Raw genomic sequence first — 13,964 nt, 5'->3', positions numbered from 1 at the left:
ATCAAATGCTAGGCACTGTGCTCCATTGTAAGCACACAAAGATAGGGAAGATAGGGTCCAGATCTAAAGGGATGCATGGTAGTGGGGAAGAAACACAAAAGCAGGTGATTTCAGCATAATCCAGCAAGTGTGGCGACAGGGTGCTATGTTTGGAAGCAGTCAAGATGAGCTCTGAATCCCTAATCACATGAGGATTTTATCCAAACTCCTTTCAGAAAGGCTGTTTAGAACAAATCAAATAAGGAAATGATACCCTCCCCAAAATAGACCTGGCAAGAGAACAAGATAGCTCGTACGTGTAGCATCTTTGACTCTCTAGAATTTTTTTTTAATCCTAAAAGCTTGGTGATGGCCTTAGAAACTAGAGCACATTCACTTAGATCATGTGGGACAACTCCAAGACACCAGAGAAAACACCAGAATGCCCCAATGGTGACAATTAGAAGGACGCCGCTGCGGCAGGAAACTACCTCAACTGTATGCTTCTTCCCTCTGATGAGGCCAGGAACTTCCCTTACGGTCTCCAAAACATAACAGACAAGGTCTTGGTTTTCTTTTTACCTGAAGGGTATTCTGGTCAATGACTTGGAAAAGGGAGTGAGGTTTGTTATCAAAAGATACAGGCCGGTGGAGAAGACCGCCGCTGCCGAAAGCGACCCATCCTGGTTCCAGCTCCTCGTTCCGGCAGTACACAAAACCTCTGCGGGAGGGGGGGGGAAGAAAGCACACAGGCTGAGTAGCCAGGCGGTTGCTGGAAACCACACAATGCGCTACAGCAAACATCTTCCACCTGATTTTTAAAAAATGACTAAGTATGCAAACCATCTAAAGGAGAGTACGTGTATTACGTTAACTTTGCAACTGACACTACAGCAAATATTCATTTTCCACAACAAATTACAGCAGAAAAAAAGTTGGGGAAAAGATCTAATTAAATATATAGAAGCCTCTCAAACTGTGGTTTCTTGTGGCAGCAATTCACAGATCTGATATCCCCACTGAAAAGTAGGGCTAATCCACGGTCAAATCCAAGTACACAAACACTGAACTAGGGGCACCTGGGTGGCTAAGTCAGTTAAGCATCCGACTTCGGCTCAGGTCACGATCTCACGGTTTGTGGGCTCAAGCCCCGTATCGGGCTCTGTGCTGACAGCTCAGAGCCTGGAGCCTGCTTCAGATTCTGTGTCTCCCTCTCTCTCTGCCTGTCTCTCTCAAAAATGAATAAATGTTAATAAAAAAAATTTAAAAAAAGACTGAACTAGAAAAATGTCCATTCATCAACATGGAGAAGGCACAAATATTGTAACAGTTTGGATCATAGAGGAATTTCTGGCTAGAAACAATGACCTGAGGGCTACCAAGCTGTTTAGAGTCCAAACAAAGCTGAAATGCATTAACAGAACAAGAGTCTACTAATCCAAGAAAAATCAAATTACATGAAATTGTCCAGACTTATTTAGTTACTAGTCAGTCTTTGTTTGGGTGGGTTGGGGGAGGGGGGGGAACAGAAGGGGAAGATCTGCATGCCCAGGTATCTTCCTCACAGAGGTTTATGGAAGAAGGGAAATGTTCCAGCCAAATCATTCAGCAAGTTCCATGCAACTGACCTGAGAGTACCATGTAATCCAGACCCCAATTTGCTTACTCCTCTTCCAACTGAGTTAGTAGTATACAGGTAGAGACCATCCGCCGTGAGACAGCGCCCTAAGTCAGCATCTGAAATCATTTTTTTCACAGGTAAATTATATACACGATTTTTCTAATGAAATTATAAACATGCTTCTAGTGAAAAAGCCTTAGGAGGTTGAGTGAAAGATAATCTCCCACTTCTAAAATAAATGCTTCAGTGTGACTTCCAGGAAAGATGGCTCAAACCCCCAAATCAAGCCTCTAGAATGTATGTGGGATCAGGAACCAACATCAGGTAAAGAAGTCAGATAGATAATAGCAGGGGAATCTGGTTCTACCTGCCAGAAGTTTTCTTCTTGTCTTTTTGAATAGCAGAAATAGAGTCAAAGTTACGCACTCCTAATTCTAATCTGAGAGGACTAAGACTCGAGGACTTTCAGTAATGATCCGGTGGTTAAAAAGCCATGAGCTCTTAAGAGCTCTGGGCACTTATTAGTTGACCTTAGGCCTTTCTGAACCTCAGTTTCTTCATCCAGAAAATGAGACTACTCTGTACCTCAAGAGTCACTGTGATGGTTAAAGGAGATAGCACAGGGGAACACCCACAGGCCCCTGGTTCAAAACCAGTGTTCCATAAATGGCAAATGCTATTATGCTGGCATACTAATGAAACTCGTGGACCTCAAGTCTGCTTCTGTGGATTTCCCATCCAGTGACTCTGTTCCCCCTTAGCTGTATCCACTGCCAGCTAAAAACCGTATTACTCCATAGAATAGTAAACAGTTTATTAATTTACCCTCAAGAATTTGTCCTAAAGAGACAGCTTGTAAAACTTTCAGTATTTTCCTCACCATTTCACCACGGTTAAGTTTGTCTACTACCTGTCCTATTAAAGGAAATCCAACACCACAGCCCTCATATTTAGTAATGAATATGCGGTTATCTTAAGAATTCAGTCTACGAATCCCAGACAACTACAATTTGTAACTATTAGGTTCTTCAAAAGACCGTTAAAGTGAGTAATCGTTTTTAAAATATTTTCTTTCCTTAAGTATCTTAACTTGGAACCTATAAAGATCCATTTATTCGTTCCTCTTTAGATAGAGGCCTAGGGCCTTCTGAGGAGTCTGACAAGGGGTGGGAGTGAAAGTGACAGAGAAGATTGGCCCCGAGTTGACACTTGTTGAAGCCAAGTGAGGAGTGCCAGGGGTTGACTAAAGCATCCTCTCAACTTCTATATCTGTTAGATGTTTCCATATTAAAAATAAGGTTACTTTTTAAATTCTAAGAAAAATATTCTCTAGGTGGAAGCAAAACTAAAAGTACAAGGGAGTGAAAACCAAGCAGACCAGTTTAACACCATCATCCCCCGTAAGAAACTACCCCAAGGTAGATACTAAAAGAAGTAAAGGGAGAAAATAAAGGGGTTTGGTTTCATTTGAAGATGTAAATTTCAGCCTATAATGTTTAAGAACTTCTTGGGTTTTACAGGCTCTTTGCTTCTCCTGTTGACTCTAGTTGCATCAGATCCATTTTACCATTGGTTCCTTTTACCAGCTCACATGACTATTTGGAAGCAACAGTGGACACGAAAAGACACGGGCCCCAGGATGAGAGGTGCAGGGGTGGCCTGCCTCTCAGACTGCATCCCATGCCCTTAAGGCTGTCCAGGAAGTTTCCCCATCAAGGGTGAGAAATGCAAGTAATCTCAAATTTCTTAGAGATTCACTTTGAGTCTTTCCAGAAGAAAGCTGAAGGTCTTAGAAACAATTTCCTGGGGCGTCTTAAATTCCTATTTCCTCAGTTACATAACGTTGTTTAATGACAGAATACCAGCTACAACAACTAACAGGTTTGGGAGCAAGGTAGACTCTTGGTGAGCTGCACCTCCACAGGAGGAAGCTAGCAGCAGCCTGCCTGGGGTGCCAGGGCACCGCTCAGTACTTCTACCACACAAACGGAGAGGCCACCTTCATCCAACAAGTCAGGTAAGTGAAGGTCAATTAAGAGAAGTTCTGCCATTTTCACGGAGATCACAATAAACGGACATGGAAAACTTCTGAAAGTGTAAAAACATTTTAATCCAGCCCATTTTGTTAAAGGAGATACTTAATCCATGCTCCTTGGAACAATCTTGTCTCCCCCCAATCCCGCCCCTTTTAGGACAGAGGGTTCAACCACACACACATAGTAAGTTACTAAAAGAAACAGCATCAGGCTTAGGCAGCAAGATCTGACCTTCTGTTCATGAACATAAAAATTTAACTTAAGGCTCCCAGGCTCAAACTCAAATACCCAGGAGTCCACTGCAGTAATTCATGGCTCCTTGGCTAAAGCGTATGGATGATCTCCCTTTCCCTTGCGATAGTAAAACCTATCCATTTTCTTACCTCCCTGAGCATCAGCTTTTACACTTTTACTGATAAAGCAGACAAAGAACTCACTGTATAGGATCCTAGTGCTTTTAGTTAAGAGAACAGAGTTCTACCCAAATCGTTTGCCACAATGATCCAAGGCCATTCTTTGCACATCTTAATTTCAGTCACGGGAGCAAAACCCCTACGTTACCTTTGTTTTCAGAACTGGAGCCGGTGCTACTATCTGGTGCAGGCAACATGTCTTCATACCCCCACGATACTATGTGTTTGCCACCAAGCAAACAGGAGGGGGAGCCAGGCCCCCCTTCCAAAAGCAACAGCCTAAAAACGGGGAGATGGGAGAATCATGAAGACAAGGAAACTATCCATTTCAGCAAGAAAATGAAAGTCATCTCAAAGAGCAGGTAACTAGTTTTGAACAAATACGTATCTGGAAAAAAGTCATGTTTTCAAATTTAAAAATTACAAATCCATGCTTACAGAAACATAATAAAAGTACAGCTGTGTATAGGGGCGCCTGGGTGATTCAGTCAGTTGGGCAACCGACTTCAGCTCAGATGATGATCTCATCATGGTCTGTGGGTTCGAGTCCCGCGGTGGGCTCTGTGCTGACAGCTCAGAGCCTGGAGCCTGCTTCGGATTCTGCGTCTCCCTCTCTCTCTCCCCCTTCTCCACTCCCACTATCTCTCTCTCACTCTCTCAAAAATAAGCAGTAAATGTTTATTTAAAAAAAATTTTAAGTACAGTTGTGTATAAAATGTATAGGTTTTATATATATGTAGGGGGGGGTAGTTAGGGTAAGGATTGGGAGGCACATACACCAAAACATTAGGAATGGTTATCTTTGGGTAATGAGCTTATAAGTGATTTTCAGTTTCTTCTTTACACTTTCACAGATCTTAAAATCTATAATAAAAATTCACTATAAGCGATTATATTTAAAAAAAACAAAATAGAAACTGAAAAACAACACGCTCTAGGAACACTTTCAAAAAAAGGAAAGAGGAGACAGAACTCTTAAGATGAATAGGATAATATTCTTATTTTAAAATATGAATCACTAATTAAGCAGTTTAGCTCTCTACCTGTTAAAAGAGACTATGTACAAATCTCCCTCATGGAGGAAGAAGATAAGGATCCAAAGTGACAACTTACCTATACAGTACATCGGCTACAGGCAGGGACCCCAGATCAGTCTGTTTCTGTAACAGATGGACCGTATGGACAAAAGTCTTCAATGATCCCCTAAAAATAAAAGGAAGGAAAATCGTCACAACTGCTAAGTCAAATAAGAAGGTTGATTTTATTAGCCACGTGAGAAGGTTCCAGAAGGGGTCTGTTTCCACCAATCAGAAGACATATTGTACAAAATATACTTGATTCGTACAGATTACCACTGACTCATACAAAAAGTTTTATGAGGGGCGCCTGGGTGGCTCTGTCGGTTGAGCGTCCGACTTCGGCTCAGGTCATGATCTCGCGGTCCGTGAGTTCGAGCCCCGCGTCCGGCTCTGTGCTGACCGCTCAGAGCCTGGAGCCTGTTTCAGATTCTGTGTCTCCCTCTCTCTGACCCTCCCCCGTTCATGCTCTGTCTCTCTCTGTCTCAAAAATAAATAAACATAAAAAAAATTTTTTTTTAAAAAGTTTTATGAGCAGCACCAATTATGCCAATTAGGATGTTCTCCTTGCATCTGTAAACAAGTTCCCCCCAACACAAAAGTTCAAAACAGAAGGCTCAAACACAAAGAACATGTGGCGATTATGCTTGGACACCATTTCATCAAGTCCTTCTCTAGCCTAGGAGAGAGATTTTACAGAAGGCAGTTACATTTAATAAATAAAAAACAGTATTTCCAAGCTTAGTTTTTGTTTTATTTTTTAAATTCATTCATTTATTTTGAGAGAGAGAGAGAGAGAGAGAGAGAGAGAGAGAGAGAGAGAGAAACAGGAGCTAGGGAGAGGCAGAGAGAGGGGGAGAGAGAGGATCCCAAGCAGGCTCCACACTGTTAGCCCAAAGCAGGGTTCAATCTCATGAGCCAGGAGACCACGACTAGAGCAGAAACCGAGAGTCAAGCGCTTAACCAACCAAGCCACGCAGACACCTCCAAGCTTAGTTTTTAAATATCTTTAAGTTTATCCACTTTACATAACTCTCCCCAAACCCCATCACATTAAATATGACTGAAGAGGAATACATTCCAATAATTTTTAATTTTTTTATTAAGTAAACTCTGCCTCCAACATGGGGCTCAAACTCATGACCCTGACATCAAGAGTCACAGGCTCTACCAACTGAGCCAGCCAGGCCTCAAACAATTAAGATTTTGTGCTCAGAGGTGTTCCTTCTGCTTCCCTTGCTGTGAAGTATGTGATTGTAATACTCACAGAGCTCATCACTACCCAATTTCCTTTTGGTTCCCAAGACTCAAGACTCTGGGAAATCTAGAATATGGTCAGCAGAATCTAAGAGAAGGTGCTTTTAAGATGCATGGGACTTACCTGGCCAGATCCTAAGTATAAATCACCACAGAACATTTCCTGAACGAAATGATCACCTGTATCAGATAGGCTGACTTCGGATCGCTGCCTTATTCTCTTAGCCAAGGCTTTAATTGCTGGGTAGCCTATACCTCAACCCTAAAAGAAACAGAATACCGGACACTGGACCAAGTAGGCTTAAAGTCCTCCTCTTAAGCATCCCTTTCACTACCTCTGGTGTTCAAAGAATCAAAACCAAAGAGCAATACAATATAAAGAGGGAAGGCAGCAGACAGGGTCTAAATGCTCAAGCTGGGAGTCCAGCCACTCACCAGCTGCCCCATCTCAAACCTGTCACTTAATTCCTATGGACTTTTGCTTCTTCATTTCTCCAACAGGGAGACGTCCCTGGGGTGCAACAAGGTTGAAATAAAGGGGCAAAAGCACACTGGAACATTTAAGGCCATGAAACCAACTGTAAGGTATAGTTACCTGCCACACAGTCACTGGTTCCCTGGTTCCTAAGCCCCTCCAGGATCTGAGCCCTGCCAAGCTCCTCTCCTGTCCCTTTTCTCTCCCACTGCCTTCCAGCTGGTTACCTTGCTGTCCCCTCGACTACACCAAGCACAGAAAGAGCACCCGAGTTGTGCCACTTGTTGCTTTTCTTGACCACGACACTCGGTCACTGGCTGGCTCTTTGTCATCTTTCGGCCTCTGCTCCACTTCAGTAAGGCCTTCCCTGGGCTCTAACGAATGCTGTCCCACCTCCACTTAGTCATTCTGTAGCAAAATATCCTGCTAGGTCTTCCTACAAATGAGCAGCCCTCTCTGAAGTGATCTTATGCATGGCAACTTTGGAATTTTAGGCACCAATGATCTTGCTCACTGCTGGATCCCCACTGCCTAGAAGGGCACCCTGCACACGGAAAGTGAGCAATAATTATTTACAAGGTGAATCGCCCGGAGTCCATTCAACTGCAAGGTATGAAACCATGAGTCACTATGTTCCTAAAACCTAGCAAGGTTCCTGACAAAGGTGTTCAATAAATGTTAGTTGGCTGAACGAATAAACATCTTCAAAATATTGTTTTGAAAATGTTTGGTCTTTCAAAGCATCAATCTCAGAAGTTCAATTAGGTCCCTAATAACTTCATTAAAGTAGATAACCCAACTGAAAAGCTTAGGACTTCTGAGGTAAATACAGTCCAGGACGGAGGGCAATATTGGCAAGACAATGTAGGAACAATCTTTAAAAACAACACAAGGGTGCCTAGCTGCCTTGGTCATGAAGCATCTGACTTCGGCTCAGGTCATGATCACACAGTTTCAGTTTGAACCCCGCTTTGGGTAAAACACGAACCCCCAGTGAGCCCCACTTCTGTCTCTTATGGGATTCTCTCTGCCCCTCACTCACTTGTGCCCTCAAAAAAAAAAAAAAAAAAAAAAACACCAAGAGGAAACTAAAAACACTCATTTCAACATTTCTGAGTGGAATTTGGAAACTCAAGCACATGAAGCAATTCCAGTAACTAGCAGATTGAATGTGGGCACAAAAAGTAAAGTTTATGATCCTATGTTCAATAACTACAAAAAAATGTTTAAAATTCAAGAGCTGATGATTATTCCTAACATTCTAAATCTGCCTTAAGACAGTTCTACCTAAAAGCATATTTTCTCTAAATGAGATTTTTGTATTAATAATAAATCTATTTAGGGTTTGTAAAATACAGATCAATCCAATATAAAGCCTTTCCAGGGGAACTTATTTCGGTACCACCCAGTAATGTCTCCAGAATTAAGCTCATGTCAGGATTTCCACAATCTACAGTCTTCAGGGATCTGAAACCAGGCTAAGACAGTTTGCTCAGGGCAAAGAAACTGACAAATACTGGTGCCATCTTGCCTTAAAAAATAGCTTAATAGTCAACCATCTGAAGGTCAACTCTGAAACCATAAAAACAGGGAAAGAAGTCGTATAGCTAAGAACTTCACAATCCTCCAAGAAGAATTTTCCCACATACACTTTGCTTTTAAAAAAAAAGGAAAAGAAAAGAAAAACCAAAGGGGAGGGGGGTGTTCCTGGGTGACTCACTTAAGTGTTTGACTTCATGAAGCTCAGGTCATGATCTTACAGCTTGTGAATTCGAATCCCACATCGGGCTCCATGCTGACAGCTCAGAGCCTGCAGCCTGCTTCAGATTTTGTGTCTCCCTCTCTGCCCCTTTCCTGCTTGTGCTCGCTCTCAAAAATAGACATTAGAAAAAAAGAAGATAAAAAGAAAAAAGAACTCAAAATTCTGAAGAAGAGGGACAGATTAGCATGACATTAATTAGTGACACTAATCTGTCAGACCATGGTCCCTAACAGGTCTCTAGACAACTAGCTTAGAAGTAAGGGCAGTGGACCTTTTTCTCACAAATATGTGCCAATGAACACACAGTTATCAGGCAGGACAACGTGGAAATCCTCTCCTGGAAAAGTCACTCTGAGCACATTTCCTATTCATACGAAATCAGGAACATCAGCTTACACACAAAGGATGGTATGCTATTAAATCGGACATACACAGAGAGACCTTTCCATTAAACTAACAGAAGCATCAGGGTCCAGAAACAGAACTTGTGACCAAATCTGTGGGACTGAGTCCAGATAATAACCCACTCACTTGCCGACACGCTCCTTAGAGACACCCGTGGAAAAAAAAATTAAAAGCACTACAAGTTTTCTGACCGTCCTCCCAGGAGAGATACAGATATGCCACCCCCACTAACTACTGCTCCGAAAACGCTCATCATCCAAGGGGCGAGTAGATAACCGCAAGGGTTGGCTCTCCATTTTAAGCGGTTTCAGCTTTATCACCGGAGAGCAGACAGCAAAAACTGGAGCTTTAGCCTCCAGCTGGGGTTCCTGGTGCCAAGTTTCGGTGAAGGCATCCTCTGCGCGGTCAAGGCTGGGGAATCCAATGCTGCCAACCAAGAAGGCCTCCTGGACGCGACGACTTCATCAAACGGGCCTGCCCTCTTACTCACGCCCCACCCCCGGCAGCACGTCAGCAGGCGGTACGTCTGACTGCCCTTACCTGGCACATGCTAACGCCACCAGAGCGGCAGCAGCATTTTCCTTTTGCTTATGTGGGACGTGTCGGCCCGTGTCGGGAGCGTCCTCCAGCCAGGAGCACAGCAGAGTTTCGATGCCATTGAGACAGTCGGCAGGCTCCTTGGTCAGGCTCAAAGGCTGGCAGTCGCGAAGGCAGTTCAATAGCACCTCGGCAGTTATGTTACAGAGGGAGGGGTCCGTTCTGCTCTGGGACTGAATGAGGGGGAAGACCAGCAGGAGCCCCATCCGAGACGTGAAGGGCGCCTGCTCGGGTTGCTGCAGCAAGCCCTGGCGTTTGAGCAGGGCCAGGGTCTCTTCGTCACCCGAACTCTCTCTCTCGTGCTGTTCCTCCAAGGCCAGCTGGCGCTGGGCATTCCACAGTCCTCGCAAGGCGTTCAGGCGGTATTCCAGCAGGCGGGCGTAGGCGTTGCTCTGATTGCCACACACAGAGCGCAAACGTTCGGCTAATTCCGTCGGGTTCTTGGTCTCAAACGTTAAAATCTAAGGGAGGAAACAAACAAACAAAGAAGTTCGTGTGCATGGTTTTCACCACCGCTTTCACCTGCGGAAGCAAGTCTAGCCAACGGTGTCTAAAAACAGTCCGCGTAAATCATCGTAACTGCGGCCAAATGTGAAAATATGTGCCATAAAGCCAGGTAGTTGCTGACGGAGATTTTTCGCCTTGTGGCGTTTCTGCTAGTGCTCCAATTAAAAGTAATATCAGACCTAACTCAAAGAGCCCAAATCATAAAAATAGTGAAGTGTGGAATTCAGAAATTACTTTGCTCTAGAAAAATGGAGGTACAAATCTTAATTAAATGCTCGAGTTATCATGTAAGTCTGACTCCGCTTACCAGGTGGATTATATGTGAAAAGAACAAAGTTTTATCTTCAAAATCGAATATACCTAGTCAATAATTGATAGTTTATGGTTCTTTGATTTTGAAGAACACTCCATTTTTACTACTGTTAATCCATTATTTCAATCGGTGACATGGTATAGATTTATTCAGATTTATACGGACAGAGGAATCACTACTAGTTTCTTGCCAAAACCTACAATTACCAGGAGAGCTTCTCTAGATCTTCAGCAACTAGGGAAATAAAACCACTAAATCCTCAATCAAGGAAGGAACCAGCTATCAAGATAGAGAATTATGGGGGGGGGGGAAGGGGCTCAGTCAGTTAAGCGTCGGACTTAGGCTCAGGTCATGATCTCACGGTCCGTGAGTTCGAGCCCCACGTCAGGCTCTGTGCTGACAGCTCAGAGCCTGGAGCCTGCTTCGGATTGTGTCTCCCTCCCTCTGCCCCTCCCCTTGCTCACACTCTGTCTGTCTGTCTCTCTCTCTCTCTCTCTCTCTCTCTCTTGAAAGTAAATACACATTAAAATTTTTTTTAAAAGAATAGAATTAGGGCCTGCTGGGTGGTTCATTTGGTTGAGCAACCAACTCCATTTCAGCTCAGGTCAAGAACTTATGATATCCGAGCACTGATGGTGCTAAGACTGCTTGGGAGTCTCACTCTCGCTTTCTCCCCCACCCTTGCCCCTCTCAGGCTTGCACGCACACATGTGCTCACTTTCAAATAAACTTTTAAAAATAAATGAATTAAACTTCGTGATGCCAAAAGTTTGCGCATATAAATTCAACTAGGTTAAAATGAACAAACTACTGTGGGAATGCAAGCTGGTGCAGCCACTCTGGAAAACAGTATGGAGGTTCCTCAAAAAAATAAAAATAAAACTACCCTATGACACAGCAATTGCACTACTAGGCATTTATCCATGGGATACAGGTGTGCTGTTTCGAAGGGACACATGCACCCCCATGTTTATAGCAGCACTATCAACAATAGCCAACGTATGGAAAGAGCCCAAATGTCCATCAATGGACGAGTGGATCAAGAAGATGTAGTATACATATTATACACACACACACACACACACACACACACACACACACACACGGAATATTACTCAGCAATCAAAAAGAATGAAATCTTGCCATTTGCAACTATGTGGATGGAACTGGAGGGTATTATGCTAAATGAAATTAGTCAGAGAAAGACAAAAGTCATGACTTCACTCAAATGAGGACTTTAAGAGACAAAACAGATGAAAATAAGGGAAGGGAAACAAAAATCATATAAAAACAGGAAGGGGGACAAAACAGAAGAGACTCAAATATGGAGAACAAACTGAGGGTTACTGGGGGGGTTGTGAGAGGGGGGATGGGCTAAGGGTAAGAAATGGGTAAGGGGCATTAAGGAACCTACTCCTGAAATCATTGTTGCACTACATGCTAATTTGGATGTAAATTAAAAATAAAATAAAATAAAATTTTAAAAAGTTTTGAAAAGACAAAAACTAAAAAAAATGAACAAACTACTGTAAGCAACAACAGAGGACACTCTAGGAGCAAACACATTAAAACAATATCAGGGGCCAGAGGAATCTTTCTCAGTAGCCCAAAAAAGGGTGGGAAGAGGTTTGAAATAAAAAAAAAAAAAAAAAAAAAAAAAAAATTTGTCATTGGCACTGACATTTTAAAAGGTTATATAGTTCACTTTATTTCTCTCAGAAACCTGCAAAATAATTTTACTACCTCAAATTTTGCCCTTCAAAATAACCCAATAAAACAACAAGAACTTCCAGAACAATGTAAACCCTGTATCTGCCTTGCTTAGCCATACATGCAAGTCACTGAAGTGAAAAAAAATGTTCAGTTTAAAAAGACATATTCCAGGGTGCCTGGCTGGCTCAGTCAATAGAGCATGTGATTTGATCTCAGGGTTGTGGGTTCAAGCCCCACATTGGGTGTGGAGCCGACTTATAAATAAAAACCAAATTCCAATTCAAAAAATGTATTTCGTGTATCTGAAAACAGTTCATAGTTAAAAAAAAAAAAAAAAGTAAGCAATTTGAACTTCAGTGCCAGCCAATTTCAACCAACAGGAACACCTGGGTAGCTCAGTTGGCAAAGCATCCCACTCTTGGTTTTGGCTCAGGTCATGATTTCACGATGTGTGAGTTCTAACCCCACACTGGGCTCTGTGCTGACAGTGTAGAGCCTGCTTGGGAGTCTGTCTCTCTCTCCTCCCCCCCCCCCCCCGCCCTGCTTTGCTCGCTTGCTCACACTCTCAAACTTAAAAAAAAATATATTAAAAAAAATAAAGTTTCATGGCACAAAAGCAGACACTCAGATCAACGGAACAGCATAAAGAACCCAGAAATGGACCCACAAACATATGGCCAACCCATCTTTGACAAAACGGGAAAGAATATCCAAAGGAATAAAGACCGTCTCTTCAGCAAATGGATCTGGGAAAGCTGGAGAGGAACATGCAGAAAAATGAACCTGGACCATTTTCTTACACCATACACAAAAATAAACTGAAAATGGATGAAAGACCTCAATGTAAAACAGAAAGCCATCAAAATCCTCGAGGAGAAAGCAGGCAAAAACCTCTTTGACCTCGGCCGCAGCAACTTCTTACTCAATATGTGTCTGGAAGCAAGGGAAACAAAAGCAAATGAACTCATCAAAAATAAAAAGCTTCTGCACAGCAAAGTAAACAATCAGCAACCCATGGAATGGGAGAACATATTTGCAAACAACAGGTCAGATACAGGTTTAGTATCCAAAACCTATAAAGAACTTACCAAACTCAACACCCAAAAAACAAATAATCAATCCAGTGAAGAAATGGGCAAAAAACATGAATAGACACTTCTCCGCAGAAGACATCCAGATGGCCAACTGACACATGAAAAAATGTTCCACATCACTCATCATCCGGGAAATACAAATCAAAACCACAATGAGATACCACCTCACACCAGTCAGAATGGCTAACATTAACAACTCAGGCAACAACAGATGTTGGTGAGAATGCAGAGAAAAAGGATCCCTTTTGCACTGCTGGTGGGAATGCAAACTGGTGCAGCCACTCTGGAAAACAGTATGGAGGTTCCTCAAAAAAAATTAAAATAGAACTACCCTATGACCCAGCAATTGCACTACTAGGTATTTATCCAAGGGATACAGTTGTGCTGTTTTGAAGGGACACGTGCATCCCAATGTTTATAGCAGCACTATCGACAATAGCCCAAGTATGGAAAGAGCCCAAATGTCTATTGATGGATGATTGGATAAAGAAGATGTGGGGTGTGTGTGTGTGTGTGTGTGTGTGTGTGTGTATGTGGGGGGTGTGTGTAGTATTACTAGGTAATCAAAAAGAATGAAATCTTGCCATTTGCAACTACATAGATGGAACTAGAGGGTATTATGCTAAGCAAAATTAGAGAAAAACAAATATATGACTTCACTCATAGGAGGACTTTAAGAGACAAAACAGATGAACATAAGGGAAGGGGAACACAAA

General features: G+C 42.7%; 1 protein-coding gene across 10 annotated transcripts in view; it reads right to left on the bottom strand.

The window, feature by feature from the left end:
* The window catches only part of HECTD4 (HECT domain E3 ubiquitin protein ligase 4), a 193,090-nt gene that overhangs the window by 123,061 nt on the left and 56,065 nt on the right, over positions 1-13,964 (bottom strand). For all 10 annotated transcript variants that reach the window (XM_030336783.1, XM_030336784.1, XM_030336789.1 and 7 more), the window contains exons 2-6: positions 9,565-10,082; positions 5,163-5,252; positions 4,198-4,328; positions 1,608-1,716; positions 562-700 (exon numbers count right to left, since the gene is read on the bottom strand). In XM_030336783.1, the coding sequence (XP_030192643.1) occupies positions 562-700; positions 1,608-1,716; positions 4,198-4,328; positions 5,163-5,252; positions 9,565-10,082 (987 nt within the window). The remainder of the gene's footprint in view (positions 1-561; positions 701-1,607; positions 1,717-4,197; positions 4,329-5,162; positions 5,253-9,564; positions 10,083-13,964) is intronic.

This window comes from Lynx canadensis, chromosome D3, assembly GCF_007474595.2.
Source record: "Lynx canadensis isolate LIC74 chromosome D3, mLynCan4.pri.v2, whole genome shotgun sequence".
NCBI classification, from domain to species: domain Eukaryota; kingdom Metazoa; phylum Chordata; class Mammalia; order Carnivora; family Felidae; genus Lynx; species Lynx canadensis.
The sequence above is the reverse complement of the archived record's forward strand: the minus strand, read 5'-3'. Positions and strand labels throughout refer to the sequence as shown.